This window comes from Symphodus melops (assembly GCF_947650265.1).
Source record: "Symphodus melops genome assembly, chromosome: 6".
In the NCBI taxonomy this organism is placed as follows: domain Eukaryota; kingdom Metazoa; phylum Chordata; class Actinopteri; order Labriformes; family Labridae; genus Symphodus; species Symphodus melops.
The window spans coordinates 25,584,658-25,605,657 of record NC_136696.1 but is presented as its reverse complement, the minus strand read 5'-3'; the positions used below and the strand labels follow the sequence as shown (position 1 = coordinate 25,605,657).

General features: G+C 43.1%; 1 protein-coding gene across 1 annotated transcript in view; it reads right to left on the bottom strand.

The window, feature by feature from the left end:
* The window catches only part of cep290 (centrosomal protein 290), a 37,058-nt gene that overhangs the window by 7,793 nt on the left and 8,265 nt on the right, over window positions 1–21,000 (bottom strand). The window contains exons 14-42 of the mRNA XM_079345405.1: window positions 20,818–20,918; window positions 20,674–20,740; window positions 19,863–19,972; window positions 19,355–19,430; window positions 19,077–19,210; window positions 17,551–17,715; window positions 15,392–15,541; window positions 15,167–15,282; window positions 14,967–15,069; window positions 14,075–14,305; window positions 13,185–13,358; window positions 12,962–13,073; window positions 12,440–12,645; window positions 11,970–12,121; window positions 11,596–11,707; window positions 10,713–11,168; window positions 10,442–10,606; window positions 9,809–9,916; window positions 9,594–9,728; window positions 9,247–9,516; window positions 7,898–8,005; window positions 7,497–7,696; window positions 6,043–6,256; window positions 5,379–5,516; window positions 4,436–4,657; window positions 4,167–4,289; window positions 3,931–4,073; window positions 2,975–3,130; window positions 1,392–1,515 (exon numbers count right to left, since the gene is read on the bottom strand). Of these exons, the coding sequence (XP_079201531.1) occupies window positions 1,392–1,515; window positions 2,975–3,130; window positions 3,931–4,073; window positions 4,167–4,289; window positions 4,436–4,657; window positions 5,379–5,516; window positions 6,043–6,256; window positions 7,497–7,696; window positions 7,898–8,005; window positions 9,247–9,516; window positions 9,594–9,728; window positions 9,809–9,916; window positions 10,442–10,606; window positions 10,713–11,168; window positions 11,596–11,707; window positions 11,970–12,121; window positions 12,440–12,645; window positions 12,962–13,073; window positions 13,185–13,358; window positions 14,075–14,305; window positions 14,967–15,069; window positions 15,167–15,282; window positions 15,392–15,541; window positions 17,551–17,715; window positions 19,077–19,210; window positions 19,355–19,430; window positions 19,863–19,972; window positions 20,674–20,740; window positions 20,818–20,918 (4,571 nt within the window). The remainder of the gene's footprint in view (window positions 1–1,391; window positions 1,516–2,974; window positions 3,131–3,930; window positions 4,074–4,166; window positions 4,290–4,435; window positions 4,658–5,378; window positions 5,517–6,042; window positions 6,257–7,496; window positions 7,697–7,897; window positions 8,006–9,246; window positions 9,517–9,593; window positions 9,729–9,808; window positions 9,917–10,441; window positions 10,607–10,712; window positions 11,169–11,595; window positions 11,708–11,969; window positions 12,122–12,439; window positions 12,646–12,961; window positions 13,074–13,184; window positions 13,359–14,074; window positions 14,306–14,966; window positions 15,070–15,166; window positions 15,283–15,391; window positions 15,542–17,550; window positions 17,716–19,076; window positions 19,211–19,354; window positions 19,431–19,862; window positions 19,973–20,673; window positions 20,741–20,817; window positions 20,919–21,000) is intronic.

Below are 21,000 nucleotides of genomic sequence, written 5' to 3'. Positions count from 1 at the left end.
TTTTTTATGAGTTCATGTAAGAAGATTTGAGATGATTATGTTGGGTGGTCACATGCTTGATGCCGCCCCTTGTTTTCTCACATGCACAAAACTCCTGGTGAGCTACACGAGTGAATGCAAACAGACGACTTGTTCCTGCACGGCAGGGGAGTCCAAAGTGCAGCTCGGGGGCCATTTGTGTCCGTTGCTGGGATTTTTTGCGGCCCCTGACTTCAATTGAAGAATCTGAAGATTTTGGTGCGAGGCCTCATTCAGATCAGGCATATTTTGTTATTTTTCTGTTTCATGTTAGCAAGAGAGCTCTACAAAGCCTGTTAAATATATTCAATAAATATATATTCAATAGAAAATAGTTCCTTACATTATTTAAAAAAATAAATAAAAATTATGTATATATATATATATATATAAATAAAACAACGGGTGGCCCAGTGAGCGATTCTAACACGACAATTTCTGCCCACATGACACAAAGTTTGGACACCACTGCTGCGCGCTAACATTAGTGCGAGATGTCGGGGTGTGTTGATTTGGGAAGGATCGCAGGAGGAAATATTCTGCAAAATTCAGGGTGAGGGAGCAGAACGGGGGAGACGGCGTTTAAATATCACAGAACCAGTGAGCATCGAGGTGTGACTGCTCCCCGGGATGTTCTGATCCACTCTTTGTTGATGCGTCTGATAACACGTAGGGTTGACACGATCGTGCTGTCATGTCGCCTTCTGCTTTGCCCGTCTGATTGTAAACATTAGGATAGCACTTCCTTTTTACCTCATGTCTTATTCCTGCGGCGACACCAGTTTAAAAAAGAAAAACTTTGCACCATGAGGGACGCAGTATGTGGACAACAACTCCTGGAGTGACTCAGGAGACACACGGCGTCACAAACTGATTGCCTGATGAACTTCTAGTACCAACAAATCACCGCCAGCCAATGGGTGTATTTTTTACAAGTTAGTGTGAGAGTTTAAAAAAAGAATTGGCATGAAAGTGTTTTTTCCCCTCGAGCAAATGTGACATCAAAAGGAAGAGAATTCACAACTGTTTTCACCAAAGTGCCATCAATTTCACATTTGTTCTGAGATCTGATCCCGTGAGCAGCCCCCCAAATCCTATCACTTCATCCTTGTGTCCCAGATGACGTGTGCCAAATCTGAAGAATGTCCCTCCAGGCTTGTTGTGAATATCTTATTGAAAAAGATGAAATGTACAGATTGCTCTGCAGACGCACAGACAACATGACGCCTCAGTCTGAAGACGTCACCTGCCCAGAGCCATTAAAAAAAGACTTTTTCGCTTCATTACATTTCCATGCTCCCACTCCTGATTATCTGGATCCTTCTGACTGAATCTTTGCAGCAGTGGTGTTGTGCATGTCGAGGACTACTTACAGAGGGTCTGGATGGAGGCTCTTTGGATATCTGGCTCTCTAAGGAGTGCAGTCTTTCCTCCAGGAAGCGATTCCTCAGGGTCAGGTTCTCCATGGCGTCATCTCGAGGCAAAGCTTGGTGTTGTCTGCAAGTTTAGAGATTATTAGTCATGACTCAACCTCACGTCTGATACATTTCTGTATTAATGCCTTGGGACGGTTCCCTCAGGTAAATTCAGACTCCAGAAACAGGTAGCACGAAAAACAGGAAAAACACTAAAATAAATGGACAAGTTTTATTAAGATATAAAGATATATACTGTACACAGTAGCAGCAGTGGACAGTCCTATACTGGTTTGGAATAGAATAGCAGCAAGTTTGTAAAATGGTTCAGAGTCAATATAATGGAGTGTAAAAGACAATAGTAAGAGGTTTATACTTTTGTAAATCTGTGAGGAAAATATGCAAAGTGAAATGATCATTCAGTTCTGCAATAATGAAATCAATAAAGAAGTCAGTGTCAGTGTCTGTCCTTCATGTTTTTTACAGTATCTGCAACATGTCCCTCCTGAATCCTAAATCAAACACTAAATTGGCTCTAATGAATCCGAGGGGGCGCTTCACAGTTAGCCTTAGCTTCATCTGACCTTCTGTTAAAGTGTTGTTACTGACTGCTTGTGTTGTCTTTGCTTCTGTGTGTGTGTGTGTGTGTGTGAGCTCTATGTGTATATGTGTGATTAATTCTCTTGTTGAGTTGTCTCAAGTTTGAATGAATGACCTCCATAAAGACAGTTAACATGTGTTCTTGTAATAAATGAATATTGACCATGACATGTTATTGACTGATACCATCACTGGCCTCATTCAAAAATGACACGTCATTGCGGCCATCAGATGAGCATAGACTGCAAGCTAAACGCGTATTAACACTTAATATTTAACAGGCGTAATTCAATCGCGTGTGAGCTGCGATGTGAGAGATTATAAAGAGAGTTCCACGACACTGAAGATGCTGGAGATCAAAATTCTACGGGTCTTATTTATTTATGAGGATATAGATTAGAATCAGTGACCTCAGTTTGACCTCAGGGTCATATTCAGCGATAAAACGCCAGCATTAAACTCATCAGTTCAGCCCACTCCGTATCCTTCATCCTACAGTGATCCACTCAGTGTGTGTGTGTGTGTGTGTGTGTGTGGTGCTCCTTGCCTCACTGACTGGGCACACCTATACCCACTATGAGATCAGTGTGCAGAGTGAACAGAGCAGGAGTGGATTCTGATGAAGTTTACCTGAAGGCCTTGGTGTTCAGTATGCATCTGTGTTTTTTGGTTTAAAATGTGTTGTTAAAAGATTGTGTAATGCTTCTCTTTTTATTTTTTTAACATCTAAATTGATGAAAAATCATAGCTGCAAAATGTAAAGGAATAAATGTGTACTGAATTTATTATGTAAACGAGGCCTCCTGTTAAAGCATCTGTTTTAAAAGTGATGCTCAACATACACAAGTACTCTGAGTCAGCATGCACTTCCTACATTTTTTACACTGAGCCTGTACAGCATTTTTGAACCACTGTAAATGTTTGTGAAGACGGTTATTTACTTGATAGTGAGGATCTCTGTCTCGAGCTCTGTATTCTTCTTCTTCAGCTCCTCCACGTCCTTCTCCATCTCAGCAGACCGCACCCCCACCACCTGATCCACGGTCACCCCTCGAGCCTTCAGCTTCTTCTGCAGCGCACTCTTCTCTTGCTCCAGTCTGCACACGAACACACCATAAAACCCCAGTGAGCTGAGATCTCGTCACCTTCTCTCATTGACGACTAAACCAAAGCTCGACAGGATCAGCTGCATGTTGTCACGGCAAACCAACTCTTACTAAACCTTTGTTTGCAGTCATAGGCGACCACGTAATAAAAAAAACAAAACAACAAACAACAAAACATGCACCCCAACATAAATGTGTTGCAATAGCAGTTAAGGGAGAAGAATAGTTGAGCATGCAGACGAATGTGAACCTCCACCTCCAGCCGAGAGCAAAACTTTTGCGCAGGTCCGCCATTTTTATTCTCTCTACAGAGGAGTGATGTCTACTGGGCAAACTCAGGTTGGCTCATCGCATTTAAAGTGACACACACACCAAAACGGAGCGTTCTGAGAGAGCTGGTTTCTACAGGGTCACAAACCTCCTCTGCTGCTTGATTCATGTTATATTTTGATCTAGTTACAGCACAGATGTTTCAGTTAGACCACAGAGGACTGTTTGAAAAGGTGAAAGAAAGAGCATCATATGTCCCCTTTTAACTGTTCTGTGTAGTGTTTGCGAGTCTTTGTGCATCATAAACGTATCTCCTGTTTTTTTTTTTTTTTTTACGACTCAGCATCCTGAAAAAGGGACGAGCCAGATTTTTCTTTCAAGTTTTGCAAACATCTGCCGTTCCTACCCTTGTCCTAACTTTACGGGGAGATGTATTGCAGCTTCAAATGCAAGTCATTCTATCATGAACCCAGAGGTTGAAAAGGTCAGAGAACACCTGCTTGAGATCTACTGTGTCTGACCTGGCATAGAGGTCTCTCAGCGTGCTGAGCTGCTTCGTCAAGGATTCACTCTCTCGTTCCTTCTCCTTCACTGAATTCTTCATCTTCTCCAGCTTCACTTGCCATTTCTTCCCCTCCTCCCAACGCACTATTTCCTCTTTGGTCTGTCAGGGGAAAAAAAGTCAACCATACTGATGCTGATGACAGTAGTGCTAATAAAGTAGAATGTCTGTCGCATCAAAGTGTTATGCTCAAACCTTTCCATAATCATCCTTCGCAGGTTTTTTCTCCGCTCTCTTCTCCAAGTCGGCCTCCAGCCTCCTGATCTTCTTCTGCAGATTCTCCAAGGTCAGCCCCTTCCCGTCAGCTTCTGGTTGATTCTAAATCAGCACAGAGAAAACGATTAGCATGGCACCATTAATAAGGCAGCATTGAGACGGGGGCTTTTCTTCTGCACTCTTCAAATCAAAGACAGAATGTCTGCCCGTGTGCACATAAGGCAATGCTCTGACGTTCAGACTCTCACCTGTAGGGCGTTGCTGAGCCTCTTGACCTGCTGCTTCAGCTCTTGGATTTCGTACTCGCACTCCTCCTTTTCAGCCTGCACACGTTTCAGGCTTTTCTGCGTCCTCTGGAGGTCGTGGTTCAGGCTGTCCACTTCTTCTTTCAGGGTGTTCTCTCGGCCTCTCGCTGTTCTGACACACTCCTTTGCAGCTTGCAGTTCTTCATTAAGTTCTTGCACTTTCACCTTTGGACAGATGAGTTTTCCAGAGTCAAAGATACATTTGGTGACACTCCTGAGCTTTCAATTGACCCTGCTGTTGCCTGGAATAATCACAATTGCACTAAATGTGTACTACACTGTGGTTATGAGTACTTTAATACTGTAGTGTATTGCATTTTTATTAGTTCTTTCTCTTTTTTTCCTGATTGATTTTGGCACTTTTCTACTTTTATCCGGAAAGAAAAGGGGACAGAGTTGAAGTCACATGCGGGAAAGCGGCCCAAGGTCAGACTTGAACCCGGGCCGCCCGCTTGGAGGATCATAGCCTGTGGCCCTGTTGTTTTAATTTCGTAAATATTTTACAAATCATCTTAATAGCAACAAATAAGCACGACCCCGAGTGCCATGAAGGAGCAGAAAAACCTTGGTCTTTGAGCTGGACAAAAACACACTGATATATCCATCAATGTTATACTAACTGCTTGGTTTATTAATATTTTTAATTATTCCTGTGAAATGTGACTGGTTCTCTAAACACAACTCTCTCCATTTACAGCATTCTGTTGCTTTATTTGATTTAAGCTCGCAAACTTTCAACCTCCAGCTGGAATAAAGCTTCGAGTGTTCGACAAGCTGAAGCAGGTTTGTGTGACTTTAATTCATTTACTACCAAGACTTTCTGTATGTCAGTTATTCAGCTAATTGACAAATGACGGTAATGGACCACAGACATGATGCCGCTCACCCTCAGCTCTTTGGTGTGTCTGTCAACCAGCGCCTGGACGTTGAGACTCTCCTCTCTTTGTGCAGCACTGGCGATGACCTGATGCTCGGCAGCTGACGTCATCTCCTTCCGCAGCTCCAGCAGAGCCTTACTGAGAGCCTGATGTCAGCCCATGATGAATGCAATGAGGGTGGAAGCCAAACAACATATTACGGTTAATGGATCTTTATCTATTTCTTCCCCTCTGACACACTTGGTTTAAACTGGACTAAAAAAAATGATTTACTCAACTACACTTCAGCTCAGTAGCTCAGTGTGTAGGGACGTGGGTTAGTTCAAGGAACAAATCTGGAAAATTGGTCTGTTAGCTGGAGAGGTGCCAGTTGACTTCCTGAGCACTGCCCATGTGCTCTTGAGCAAGGCACCAAACCCCCCTCACCACCAGCTCAGGATCTATTTACTACTTCCCTCATGTAAATACTTGCTGCTCTTTTTATCCTGCACTACTTCCCGATGCATGTTCTTATCTGCACTGTAAAGTTCAAGTTTGAATGACAACAAAGAAAGTCGAAGTCTAAAACCCAATTTCCTGTCGTGGGATTAATGAAGTATATCTTCCTCTAAAGACGGGCGATATTTCCTCATTCCTCCAAAAGAATGAAAACTGAAATGTTTTGAGACCAACCTTGAGCTGTTTTTCTTTCTGGGCGAGCTGTGCTTTGAGTCGTTCGACTAGATTCTTCATGGTGTTGCTGGGGGAGCGCACGTTGGCCTCCTTCTGCGCTGCCAGCTCGGTCCGGAGGGAGTTCATCTCCTTCTCCATCTGGACTACATGACTCCGCTGTTCCTCGTTTTCCTCGGTCAGAGCTTTCATCTGGGCAGCGTGATGCTCCTCCAGCCTGTGACAAATACCCCCGGACTGTTAGCCAGGCTTGACGACAGATTTTTATTGAAAGCATGTTTAAAAAATTCAAAAGGAAATGTAAAAGATCAAAGCAGCATACGACTCCCAACACCCTCCAAGTCTGAGTGGGAAACTTTAAGCAACATGGCCGAAATATTTCGACTCTGCTGGGAGATATTTCCATGTACTTCCTGGTTTGGAAGTCAAACACACAGGCTAGTTATTTACTTACCCTGACTAATCATCCGGCTTAACTTTTTTTTATCAAATACAGGTCGGTGAATTCACTCTCATAGGACTGAAATGGACTGATGAACTCTTAAAAGCCTTTTTTTTTTTTTAATTAAACTTTTAACCCCATTACATCCAGTCTCCTTTAATTACCCTCTTAAGTGGCTTTAAGGGTGCTAAACTCACCCTGCTCCTCACTGTCAGACAGTATCAGCTTGTTTTTCCTCGACACTGACATTAAACCAAATCCTCCAGAGTCCACATAAGAGGAAAGAATATGGAAGTTAGTCAGGGTTTGTTTAGGACTCTGAAGCATGCCCCGACACTGACATGACCTGCTGACCAGTCCGCTGCACAGGGCTTTTCCCACATTAGCTGTAACCCCCGCTGTGATCTCCATTAACCAATTGCCTACAGTTGCATTAGTTCTAAGTAATCTGGGATTAAGGCTGGAGTAGGATAAACCTATAGGAAGGAGTGAGGCATATTTTGAAAGTATCCATCTGTATATACATGAACAAAAATGGACTAAAGCACATCAGGCCTTTATAAGCCTATTACACTGCATGTTATGTTGCATTGTTATTTTATGCTTTTATCATATGTAAGGTGACCTTGGGTGACTTGAAAGGAGCATCCAAGAAACAAAATGTATTATTATTATTATACTGCATGTTACTGTAGGGGCAGCTCAATGGGTGCAGCACACAAGGGCACAGTAAAGTTTATCGTATCTTGTCGTTCTGTGTCAGGTCATATCATATTGTATCAATTGACATCGAATCAAATTGCGCCTTATTGTGTGGTGTCGATTCATGTCATGTCGATTCGTAACATGCCGACACGTATCGTACTGAATCACACCATGTCAAGTTGTATCGTCCTGCAGCGAGTCGCATCGTGTACACAGACCGTTCCAGGTTAAAGTTCTCAAAACTAAAATAAAAGAACATAAATGGAAAGGCTGTTAATGAAGAAATGAGGTTTAATAAAGGTGTAGTCACTTTGACAGCTCCTCCGTGTATTTCTTAGCCTGCGATTCCCTGGCGACCCTTTCTCGCTCTCGGTCCGCAGCGGTCCGGTGTAGTTTCTCGGTGACGGAGGAGAGCGAGACGTCCTGATCGGCCACCGCCTGCTCCAGCTCGGCCAGGCGCTCCAGGTGCTTGGTGGTTGGCACCTTGAGGGTGGGCTTCTTCATCAAACTCTGGTGTTAAAGAGACACAAAGAAAAGTGGATGTTTTCAAATCTCAGTGAGAATGCATTGATGGAATAATAACGTACCGTATGCTGACAGGTACAGCTAATATGACGTCTATGATTACTGTCATGGCCAAAAATAAAACCTGTATTACGACTCAGAAAATCCAAACACAACATGGACAGTTAAAGAATAAATCATGCGTACCATTGCCGTCTGTTTAAAGGTGTCCAAGGAGCTGTCTGTGTGCAAGTCCAACTTCTGATGCAGCGATCTCAGCTCCTCTTGGTGTCTCTTTATCATCTCTTCTTGATCCTGGAGGACGACAGGGTTTATTTCAACGCAGCAAGGAACAAAAGCCACCGTCTCAAGGTTTTACGTTTCCATCGATTCGGCAAGTTGCAGTTCACACTGCTTAGTATTCCCAACGTTATGACGGCTTAACTAAGTAAAGGAAACATCATTAAAAGGAAACAACAATAAAAGGTCACACCAAAACCATGTACAGGCTCAACATACTTTCCAACAGAGAATTTGTCTCTCTGTGTTTCTCTGCAGCGTTTTTCACACTTCGCGGGATTCTTAAACCTCAACATCTGTGTGAAAGGCACGCAGGCAGTCTGAGGGTGGCAACAGTTGTTCAGACGCTAGGCCGACCTCAGAGGTGGTAGTAAGGGTGCAACACAGGCAGAACAAAGTGTGTGTCAGCAGCTGATCCAGCAGGATGAAACAGGGATGTGCGTGTGTCAGAGAGAGTGTGTGCATATTTCTTCACGTGTGTTCTTCCTCTTTTGCTTCTCCTACGCTGCCTGAAATGACACACTGGGACACTAACGTTAGACCTTTTTGAGGTTCAGGGTTAAAGTACAAAGGTGGAGTCACAGCAGGTGTGACGGCGGTCATCCGTACTGTTGACCCAACCCCCCCCCCCCCAAAAAAAAAAAAAAAAAAATCTGTTGACTTTATCAAACAATCCAATTGGCCATTTTAACCAATTAAGATGTTTCCTTCTTAAGGTCTTTGTGACATCACATTCACTGCAGTACAGGTCAAAAACATTTGGTTTGAAATAGTGAATGAATTCCTGAGTTATGGCCAAAAAAACTGTTAAGAGATCAGAATGTCCTCGACTTTTTACAACCCGATTCTAATCTGTTCGTTCTTGAGTAATTCCAGGCGTATGTGAGACACTTCTTACACAAGAACGGGACAGATTGTTGTACAATCGGACAACTTATTGCCTCTGGCCGAGACAAGCAGGCACAGAGGGATTTACATACTTTGGATGTAGAAAGAGTTCATTATCACTGAACCCTCTAATGTCAGGGACTTTTTTTTGATTTAAAGAGACGAACACTTTTACTCCTTGGTCAAACTTTATAGTCTGAATGTGTGTGTGGAAATAGCTCTTATCTATTTGATCTCACCACAGGCACTAAATTAAACACAAACTACAGCTCATGCCTGATAAAACGTGACTCTGGCTTATTTCTTTTAAAAATCATTAAAAAGCCTGACTTGTTTCAGTGAGAGTCTTTTTCCTTGCATGGCTGTACCTGTCGGGCCTGAGATAACTGCTTCTGGTATTTCTGCACAACGTCCTCTTTTCTGTCAAGCCGACCCTGGAGGTCTTTGATGGTCTGGTGAGCCAGCGTTAGGGCGGGCTGATAGTCCGACTGGGCCTCTACGTGATTGGAAACATCAGCCAGCAGTCGTTCCCTGTTGGCAGCTGCTGGGAGCCGAAGACGCAGCTCATTGATCACTTTATCCCGGGACAAGATGTTCTTCTCCGCCGTCCACATGGCGGCTTCTTTCTCTTTCAACTTCTGCAAAAAAAAAAAAAAGGGTAATAAGCTGTGCATTTGATTTATGAGGATAGGTGAAGAGGAGCTGAACAGCATACCTCATCCAGACTTTTACAGGTGGCCTGTGTGTCCAAGATCGTGCGGACGTGCTCTCGGATTTTTCGCAACGCGAACTCTAACTGATGAGCCACAGGAAGACTGGGGTCCGGTAGTGATCCAGTCCCGTCCTCGAACTGAAAACCACAGACAATAAAGCATGTAATCATATTCCTTCCTTTTGTGTTCATAAGTATGATTAGCTTGACGTGTTTGCCTTTTCAGCACTGCTCAGCATCTCGTTCTGGTGCTTCTCGTACTGATCCACTTGGCGCTCCAGCTCCACCTCGCGCTGATCCCACGCTAGCTGCCGTTCATCTTGAAGCTTATCATGAGAAGAGAGGAGTTTTATGAATTACTTTTTTTTACTCTCAATCGCCTCAATACAACCAACTTCTACAACTTCTGCTGCTTCAAGTGTCAGCTATTACTTTCATCTTATTTCTTTGACACACTTCGATATTTCTTAATGCTTAAGTTCTGTACAGGAGCAGCTGCAGACATTTTAAATAACGTATCTCTAATTATACTGTATCAACAGATTTACTTCTAACTGTGAGTTTCTCAACGCTTCTCTTTTCTTTGATAAAAGTAAACATGCCACAAAAATCCTTTTTTCTGTTTAATTATCTCCAGCTGGTTCACAGCTTTGGAAATTTGTGTCTAATGAATTTTTAATAAATCAATCAGGTTTTACAAGATTGATTGAATTTGTAATCACACTCAATAAACTTCAGTGACCTCAATGACCTTGTAAAAAAAAGATTTAAAGCACACATACATCAAAATGTCAATGTGGAGCTCATCAGCCTCACTCACAGCTTTGTCAAATTTGTTGTGTGACCCTCACCATGTTTTGCTGCACACTCTCCTCTTCCAGCGAGCGGATGCTTCTCTCCTGCTCCTTCACCAGGTTCTTCAGGTACATGATCTCTTCCTTCTGGACCACCAGCTCGCGGCCTTTCCTCAGATCCTGCAGCCGTGCGTCTTCCATCTTCTTGTGCCACTCGATAACCTGTTGGATGTTCAGAGATGTTGACAGGTGTCCGGCGGATAAATGAGATTATAATAGTAGCTGTGTAATTTTCTTTAAAGTTGAAGCGTTTCATCTTTAAGTCAACCTTCTGCGCCCCTTTCACATCCTTCAGTGTTGATACAAGCTCCTCCAGGCCAAAAAGTCTCTGTTGCAATTCCTCCGCCTTTCCTTCGGCCCTCCTCCTCTCCTCTACCGCCTTCTTCCTTTCCTCCTGGGCATTTGCTTTGTCCTCCAGTAGACCCACCATGGTCAAAGAGAACTTCTCCTGCTGGGGGAGCGGTAGCGCTCCAGCGAACTGCCTACGGAGCGACTGGACGGTCTGCCGCAGGTGCTTGCAGCGGTTCCTGCCTTCCTGACGGGCGAGGAACAGGGCGGAGTCGCTGGCGTCCAGCCGTTGTTCAGCACGAAGCTTGTAGACCTCCAGCTGTTGGATGCGAGTGCTGGCGGCCTCGAGTTTGGACAAAGCAGCTGACTCACTGAGCTGCAGAGCCAGGATGTGCTGATGGAGACGCACGATGAGGGCCTTCTCGTCTGACTGGGACTGAAGGAAAGAGAGGACATCATTAACGTACTTCACTGACTGCTGGAGAGGTTCTGTTTGGACTCATACAGTCTCCACTTCATGACATGAATAAGAACCAGATGTTAGTCGTCCACTGCGTCAGGATTCATGATGTGTGACGATTGTCAAATGTGGGTAAAATCATTTGAACAATACGTTTATAGGAGTAATAATATCTAATATCTCTCTAATAAGAAAGACATGTCAAATGTTAGTAAATAAAACCGTATTAAATAAAAACAGGTACAAAGTCAGCAGCAATGAAAAGAACAATAACACATGCATTGCACATGGGATGCACTGGTGTTTTTAGTTTTGCATTACTGTTGAAGTGTGGTACACTTTTGATGAACAGAACAGAGATTATGTTTATCTGTAAACAACAACAACAACAACAACGTTTTACCTGCAAGTCCAGTATTTGTCTCCTCAAAGCTTCCATCTCCTGCTCTTTGGATTGCTGTCTGGCCTGCAGAGCAGTGGCCTGCATCATTGCCACATCAGACACCTCCTGAAGCCTGCGTGCACGCACGCACACACACACACACACACACGCACGCACACACACACGCACAAACGCACACACACACGCACGCACGCACACACACATCACATCACATCACATCCTTTACACCAAGAATATAATTTGGCCTAAAAGCCTTCATAAAACTCAGTAAATACTATGAGTTTGAGTCATTCTTTCACATGTAATTAAAATCCAATAACCTCAGAAAGTTTTGTCATTTACTTCTGAACTCTTGGATTTTGAAGCGCACGTACTTTGAAACCTCGATGCGGAGCTCAGCCTCAGCCTTGTCCAGCTCTGCGATCCTGGCTCTGTCAGCGTCACTCACAGCTTTGCTGATGCTGCCTGCGAGCTCGTCCCTCAGCTCCCGCTCTACCCTCTGGGCCTCCACATTCATCTTGGTCAACTAAGGGGAGAAAAAACCACAGGTACGAATGCTTCAAGATGTTCTTTTGGTCAAAGACCCCTGGGGAAAAATGGTGAGCACGAAGCAAAAACTTTCTCATGAAACTGATTTCTTGTTTGCTGTTTTTAGGGTTTGTTGAACTAACATGTTTACATTACATGTATTGCTTATTTTTAAGATTGCATCTCTGTGAGGTGAACCGTCAGCCTTTGACACCGAGCACATTAATTGGAACAACAACTACCACTGCCCCGAGCAAAAACCAGTCTCATTTGTGTCAGATAAAAACCCGCTCCTTTCTTGTCCTTGGCGTCATACCTCTGCAAACTTTGACTCCAGTTCTAAGTTTCGATCCTCCACCTGCCTGAGGGAGTTCTTCATTTGTTCATACATTCTGTGTGCATGCTCAGCTCTCTGCCTCTCGTTCAGCTCCTTCATCTCCAGAGTTGTGATCCGCCTGGCGGCTGATACCATCTCATTGTTAGCCAGCGCCTTGTCCGCCTTATCCATGCTGTTTTCTCCTCCTGATATGAAGAGAGAAACATACGGCTTTGAATCAGAACGTCGGTGTAAAGACAGAGGATTAAACACAGAGTACATCGAAGCTTATTGCATACATGAGGTTGTTTCTGCCAACAATCCTTACACAAGCTCTAAACATGCATATCCTTCTTGCAACACATTTCCTTAAGGTAGACATGCTTCTTGATGTTTACTCATCTATCTAATTCTTTAGACAGAAATGTGACTCTACAACAAGCTGCATTTAAAAGGCAAACATATTATATCAAGGAAATTATTTATAAAGCAACATATATAGTCATTTTAGCCTTTTCTCACCATTAGCACTGACGTTGTCCCATGCTTGTTCTAAAGTATTCAGTTTCTCCTTTGTGATCTCCAGCTCTTTATTCATGGAAGATATTTGCTCCTTCAGAGACTCGTTCTCGTTCTGAAGATAAGGACGGGGGGGAAGAGGCAAACGAAGGTCAGTCACAGTGCACAGCTAAGTATCAGAGACGGTGCTGCTGTTGGAGATTTAAAGTAAAACGTGTTTTCATACCTCCAAATGTTCAAGGTCAGTGGTCCTCTGGATGAGGCGGCTGTCCCTCTGCAGCATGTCTCTGTATTTGACTGTCAGCTCTGTGTACTGTCTGTTGGCCTTCTCCAGGTCTGATGAGGGCACGCTGTCATCCAGAGCCTTCTGCAGTGCTGCGATCTTATAGGCAGCCATTTCCTTAGCATGACACACAACAGGAATCATTTTCACACATGCAGTCGTGTGTTTCTGACATCTCACTCAGTCTCATAAGAGGTTGTGTTGTGTATTTGAATTCTCCAGTAGTGTTATCTTTATATGGGAGGTATAATGATATAGTTGTTCTTTTCTGTTAAACGGCTGTGAGCGGGGAGAACATCATTTCCTTTTTTTGCAGTCTGCAGAGTCAGGAGGGAAAATCAGCAGACTAGACATCTGGAGGGCAGTTATTAAGACATAATTAATCATCTATTATCTGCTGGGAGACAACAGTTTAAAGCAGCCATCAAGTCCTGCATTGTAAAGCACTGTACTGTTTCATTCTGCTTTATTGCCTAAAGGCTGGCTGCAGGATTGTGGCCATGGTCGATGTGATTAAAGTTCGACCTTACAAGAGTCCATCAGACGTTTATAAATATAGACGGGGAAATTCATTTGTCAAGCAACAAAAAGGGGAAACAATCAATTCCTCTGGCACATCTTTTTCTTAATGTTGTATACTTGGGATTTATATTTCTCGATTGACAATAACAAAACAGGTTTTTTTACTTGTTAACCAGTCGGACAAACGAAAGCCTTGTTTGACTTGATTAATTCCACACTTTTATTTACCAGATGTGAGTATACCCTGCTAAAAAAACACACAGAAGGGTTAGATTTTCTTTTATATGGAGGTGAACTTCCTGTCTCCCTACTTTGAATCTCTGCAGGTAGCCCATCCTCTGGGTGACAGACGCCTGCATTTGGCTGCTCTCCTCCCTCAGCTTGCCGTTCTCCCTGCGTAGGTGCTGCTCTTGCTCCAGCAGGGTGATGTAGCGACGTGTCAGTTTCTTCTCGTTGACCTTCAGCACCGTCACGTTGCGCAACGCTTCGCTCCACTGCCTCTTGATTTCCTCTGGGTCCCTCTGGAGTGTGTCGAGCAGCTCCTTGTAGGAGGGAGATGAACACAAGGCTGTTTGAAGATTCATGTTTAATAAAAGGGATAAACTCAGCAGGAGGTGAGAATCGTGACAGAGGAATATTTACAAAATGTTTCTTAGGTTTTCTTGAACAACGTCTCATCCATTTTTGCACTTAATCATTTGTTAAAAAAAAAAAAAAAAAGCACTTCAAATAGGACTTACACATGTTGGACCTCTGTCTAACATGTGAGAGGTTAAACACCTGGTCCTTCATGCTGTGAGGCAATCTGTGTCTAATCCACTCAAGGGTCTCGCTCGTATTTTAAAAAGCTTCACAGACTCAGGGGTCTGTTCCCCTTATGTGTACTTCACATTTAATGACTTGGAGGATAATTGACAGGCAAAAAAATTGGGGAGTTGAGGGTTTTTGGTGAGATTTATGTATGGCAGATCCTGTTCCACATTGCAGGCTGTGAACATTAAACATCCAAAAGCACTGATGTGTGCATGTTTGTGTGTGTGTGTGTGTGTGTGTGTGTGTGTGTGTGTGTGTGTGTGTGTGTGTGTGTGGTTGAACGAGAGGCACATGATAAAATGCTCCAGGTACATTTTAAACCATTCACGTAGTCCATCTCGCAGCACTTTGGTCTGCTTAACATTAGAAGCATTTATTTATCTGGCTTACTTTAAATTGTTGGAGTCTAACAGCATCCACCTGCGCCTGTTCCTCAAGCTGGTTGTTTTTTTCTGCTAATGTCTCTTTCTTCTTCTGCCACTCCACTTTTTCACTGGGAAAAAACAAACAAACAAAACACAACAGTTTGACATTTTATGCAAAGCTAAAAAAACAGTAACAAGCTTGGAGGAAGGTTCTTGTTAACTAACTTGAGATATTCCTTATAGAGGAGTCCTTGTTGGTGGCTAACAACGGAAAACTTCTCTTTGTATTGCTCCAGTGTTATTACGAGCTTCTCGCTTTGCTCCTCCTTGTTCTTGAGCTCCTGATAAACAAAATCATGACAGGTTTTTTTTTTTTTCCATTTTGAATTGTGATGTGATGTTGAGTTGAAGATTTTGCAGCCCACGTCTGAGGAAGGCCGAGGCACTGACCTGAAGAAGTCGGACACAGTACTCGTTGAGAGAGCTGATGACCTCGGTGCTGCTGGGCTCCAGGTCCTCTGGGAGGGTCAGAGGTCGGAGGACGACTCCACCGCTGCCTGCCCTCCTTAAAAGCTCCAATTCACCTTTCAGTTGGCTCACCTAACGGCCATGAAAAAACAGGAAGAGCATTACAATGTTGTGGTCTTTACTGGCGCCTCTGGAAATGTGGCTTGAAATTGAGAAGCATCCATAAAAATCATAGACTCTATAAAAATATGAACAAAGTCTCAGTGATGTCAGTCACTGGTTGCTGAAGAAGACCAGCCCGTCGCTGGAGGAAGCCATATTTGAAATGCTGTCAAAACCTCACTTGAAGTCAACCTAAGCACAGGCAAAAAGCTGGAGCTGGCTGAGGCAGATGTTAAGCCCCCTGACAAACAGTTACATTCAGTGAGTCATAAAAAAAACCTCTTATCTTTTTAAAAGTTAAAAACAGATGAGATGTTAAATAATTCATATCCTGTACAGTTATGTGCCAGGAACCAGGCTGTAAAGATGTGAATTGTGCAGTAAAAGAAAATGGGGTGTGTATGTGACGTTCAGGGATTCTGCAGCCAGCCTCAAGTGGACGCTCTTGGAACTGCAGGTTTTTTTGCACTTCGGCTTTATTTCTTTAAGCACAAGAGGTTGCGGCTTGATAAAAATCAGACGTTGACACACGAGGACAATGCTAACAGCTATAGAGTGTCAGTTATGTCCTAAAAATCCCATCAAGTTCTCCTCCGCTGATTTTTTTTGTTGAATCTCTCATCTTCTCGTTTTAACTTATTTTAATTTCATCACATACCTCGTATTGTGTTCATAATTTGCCTTATTTTAGTTTTTGTTATTCGCTGTTACATTGTGAGTCTGTTTCTTCAGAGCAATAATTTAAAACAGATCCGTTGGCTTTTTGAGTCGGGTCATTCCAAAAATAAACTCAATACAAAACATGAGCCAAAGAAACAAACAAGGGAATAAAAAAGCACAAGATATACGATCAATTTGAAGAGAGTGGAGGACTTCATGAGGAGCTATGATACGTCTTATTGATCTCAAACAAAGTTAAAAAATGTAAACTAATAAACATTGTTGGCAGTTGTTTCATTCAATAAAATGTAATGTGCTCTATAAAAAATAAGCTCTAAGTTCGATTAGCCTTGCTCTCCTGACACCCAAAACACAAGCAACATGTTAAAATCGGAGGAGATGGATTGCTCATCGTCAAGTTCCAGTCATTCTTACGACCGTAAAAGACTGAAAATGTGTCAGGCAAAGATTCAGTCTCTATCAGTTGCCATGATGTTAATTGCCTAACACGTCTGTTAGAACTTTCAGACATTTTTTGAATTGCCCCCCGGGGACAAATCAAGTTTTTTTAAATTAAATTTAATTGTTTTGAAAGTCAGCTGTTAGCATTTGAAGTGTCCCTGAATGAACCGGACTGTGTGGATCTAAGAGACTCGAGAAAAAAAAAAGATGATCAAATGTCAGACATGAAAAAGTGAATTAAATGTGGGTAAATGGGGGTTTGGCCCCAAACAGGAAGTCTGTTGACCATACTGTTGGGAATATAATTGAAAACTGCCACCAGAGACTAAGTGGGCTTGTGGCTATGACAAGTACATTCAAAACAGACTCAAAGTCTGTTTAGGGTTCACTTGTTTATTTAAGGCTTCATATTCTGAGACACTCAGAATATTTAGATGGCAACTTCTGTGGGTTTGTTGTTCTGCGTTCTGTTTTCAAAGGGCGGATTGGAACCCGGGTCGCCCATAGCGAGGGCAACGATATCTATTTTTCATGATGTAACATAATTACAGGGCTTAAAGTGAAAACAAATCCTGAGCCTGAAAATGTTTGCTTCAAGGGCAATTGGCAAAAACGGCTCTGAAATTTGTGGGAAAATTCTTTCTTTGGGTGAACATATTAGAGGATAATTCTTCAATTTCCGCCTTAAATGGGTGCAAAAGAACCTTGAACATGAACATTGTGTGATTGTTACTGTTATGCTTAAAAGTTGTGACGACCCTATTAGCACCTTCATAGGTGGTGAATCAAGATTAGCATTCATGTTGTGGTTTTTTTGTAATCGGTCTTTTGAACCTGGACTCTGCGGCCGGGTGTACCTTCTCTGTGGCTGAGGCAAGTTGACTGAAGCTGCTGGTGGCTTCCTCGCGGGCACATTTGAGCTCCTGCCTCAGCTCCTCGTTCCTCCCCAGCAGCTGATGCATTTGGGACTTCAGGTGCAGGGCGGACTCAGACTGCCCACTCATGCTGTTTACATCTAGAACCTGAAATTGGGAGGAAACACTCAGTCAAAGTGTCATTAAAGATATCCCCAAAAGGCACTGGATTAATGAGTAACATCTAAGAGATTCTTAAAAGTGTTACACCTGAAAACAAATATTCTTGCTTATCCAAAATCTAACTGCTGATTGTAAATATTAAATGTAATGCAGCTTGCACCTTCTTCCACAGAAGTCAAACAAAAACTGATCCTCATCTGGCTCCAGTTTGACCAGCTAATAAAGCTCATCAATCTATTTAACGATAGACTGAAGGTTTGCTTACCATCGACTGTTTCTGACTCGCTGCATTTGTTGTTAATAAGGTTGCTATGTGACAAGCCCTTCCTCAACTTACAAAAAAACGTAATAGCTACGAGGTTGTTTGCCCATTGTCTGCAGCAAAGCAGGCGGTAAAACTATGTGCATTGGAAACATGTGGTAACTTTCAAATCATGTTTTATCAGTCATTGTCTCTGGTGAACTTTTTCTGTGAGGGTCCTGGCTGAAGTCAAAAAGAATCACATGACTGACACCAACAACATTTACATGAATGGACCTGAGCTCGTGTATTTGTCTTATCTGGTCTTCGCACACTGACGGAAGAGGCGGATAATGATGTGATTAACAATGCATCCCCCATTCATCGTGTTTTGAAAAGTTTATAGCACGCTGTGCTGGCAAAGACGGCGAAACAGACTTGCTCAATCTTGTTGAAAAGGAGGACAATATGTGAGCTTTAAATGAAGCGATATAACAAGTAGCAATGTAACAATGTCCATCTCTGTAGGGAACCCTGAAGTAAAGTTGATTTACATTTTCTAAAACAGTCTGAGCCTTTCAGTGATAAAAGCATGTCCTTGAAGCAACCAGTGAACAGGCACACGTGGTCTCAGAAGTGACAATGATTACTCTCTTTTTTTGCAGCTGTCGGCAGAAAGAATCTACAGAAGCTCCTAAAAGATGTCAAAATACCCTCCAGCAGTCCCCTTTAATCTCAGCCAGACACCTTTCATGTTGAAACAAAGTTAAAGTGACTTTGAACAACTGCAACTGTGTAGATGAAAAAGACTGAGCTGATCAAAACCTGCTCGTAGTCATGACAACAGAAGCTCAAACCTTTGTGTTTTTTATTTTTTGGCGTTTTTATGCCTTTATTATAGAGGGAGGAAAGTGGATAGAGTCGGAAAGGGGGAGAGAGTGGGGAGAGACATGCGGGAAATGGGCCACAGGCCGGACGCGAACCCGGGCCGCCCGCGCGCGAGGACTGAGCCTCAATACGTGGGATCGCGCGCACTGCCGCTGCGCCACCGGCGACCCCAAACCTTTGTGTTTTATATCTCGTTGGGTGCATCGGTATCACTTACATTAGCCAGCCTCTCCACACTGGGGATATTGAGAGCAGCACCAGATGAAACGTTCTCCTGGGTTATCTTCAGTGCTTGCAGAACATCTGCAAGTGCAGCCTCCAGGTCTCTTTTAACTTTTGACAGTTCATCCACTAAGAGTGTATGAAGCACAGACGAGAACAAAATCAGTAAAGCCGGGGCCCCTGCCGTGTATCCTGTGATACTTTAAGGATTACCAGACCGACCAAAACCACAACAGGGAAAAATATGAACTTGGAATGCAGGGCTGTACTTACGTTTGACATGAAACTGGGTCTTGTGCAGTTCCAGTTCTCTCTCCTTTTTGCTCAGTTCTTGTTCGAGGTACTCATTCTGGAGGGAGGGGGGGGGGAAGAGAGAGAGAGAGAGAGAGAGAGAGAGAGAGAGAGAGAGAGAGAGAGAGAGAGAGAGAGAGAGAGAGAGAGAGAGAGAGAGAGAGAGAGAGAGAGAGAGAGAGAGAGAGAGAGAGAGAGAGAGAGAGAGAGAGAGAGAGAGAGAGAGAGAGAGAGAGAGAGAGAGGTTCATTAAAACTTTACAGGAAGTTTCATTATAGCTGCTATTCATTATTATTATTATTTCCGATTAGAAGAGGGGACTTGGATCTAAACTTGAATATTCCAGATCATTACAGCCAAACAAATCCTTTTTGTTGATTGTATTCAATGATAGACACAATGAATCCTTTTTTTTTACTTTTTGGATCAGTTGTCTACCTTTGAAACACTTGGCCTTGATCCACACTCAGGTGAGTATCCGGGAGCTTACCTTCACTCGGATTTCTTCGTCTGTGCGAGTGGCGCTCTGTTTGCGTGAGAGTCGCTCGCTCGTGCTGGACCAGACGTCATCCTCCAGCTGCAGGCTTGAATGTGGGAGCCCTGAAAACACAGCTGATTGTTGTTAGCACTTGACACAAAGCAGAGTCTAAAACATGAACCCTTACTCTGTTTAACATTTGCACGGTTTCATTTTGAACTTCGAATTTGGCCTGAGAGAGAGAAGCTGGCTCAGTGAGCGAGAGATAAACTAAAGACAAAAGTGATCAGCCTTATCTCCATTTCTCTTTAATGGAGCCGTGAAATCTACAGCAGAACTCACTGGTTCTGATTTTCATCTATAGACGCAGAGGTTTGGGTATCTGGGTTTTTGCTGGCCTGCATGTCATTGCAACAAGACTAAAATAATCAATATGAGATCGATGTGATGAGCGCTAAGATTATTATTTCAGCCAAAACAATCAGCGTTCCTACAGATTAAACCAAACATGACCAAACAGCATGCACTACCTTTTGTGAATCAAAACAGTTGTTGTGCAATCCTAGTTTAGACTAGAAAAGAATATAACTTTGGTGTGTTTTGGTTTTCGTCTCCTGGGTGGAATCCAACACACTGCTGTATCCTGTAAAACCCCTGAAGCCGTCAGGGTGAAATCCAGTTCTTTAGTAAGTCTCTGTTTTGCAGACAGTTTTTTTGTATTTGTTGCTCTGATACCAACAATACATGTTCTGAATTTCCCTCCGGGGACAAATAGAGTTTTTTTGAATTGACTTGTTCTGTAATTCAGTGAGATCTGCCTCACCTCTTTCTTTCACCATGCGTCTGATCGCTTTCTTCAGCTCGAGTCTCTCCTCTTCCAGCCTTTCAATCTGGGAGGATATCAAAGAGTGAGACGAGAGCTCCTCAGTGGTTACGTCAGAAGAGGTTTTGATTCACACTTCTTTACCTCTTTGGTGAGGACCTGGTTTTCGGCTTTGTACTGCCGTTGTCTGAGTTCTTTGGCTCGCTTGAACTCTGTCAGATCCACTTCCTGCTTTGGTCCCAGACCTTGTGATAGATTGATAGAGACACAGAGGAACCCGAATTAAAGAAATCAATGACACAGCTAATACATCAAGTTGTCAAAATA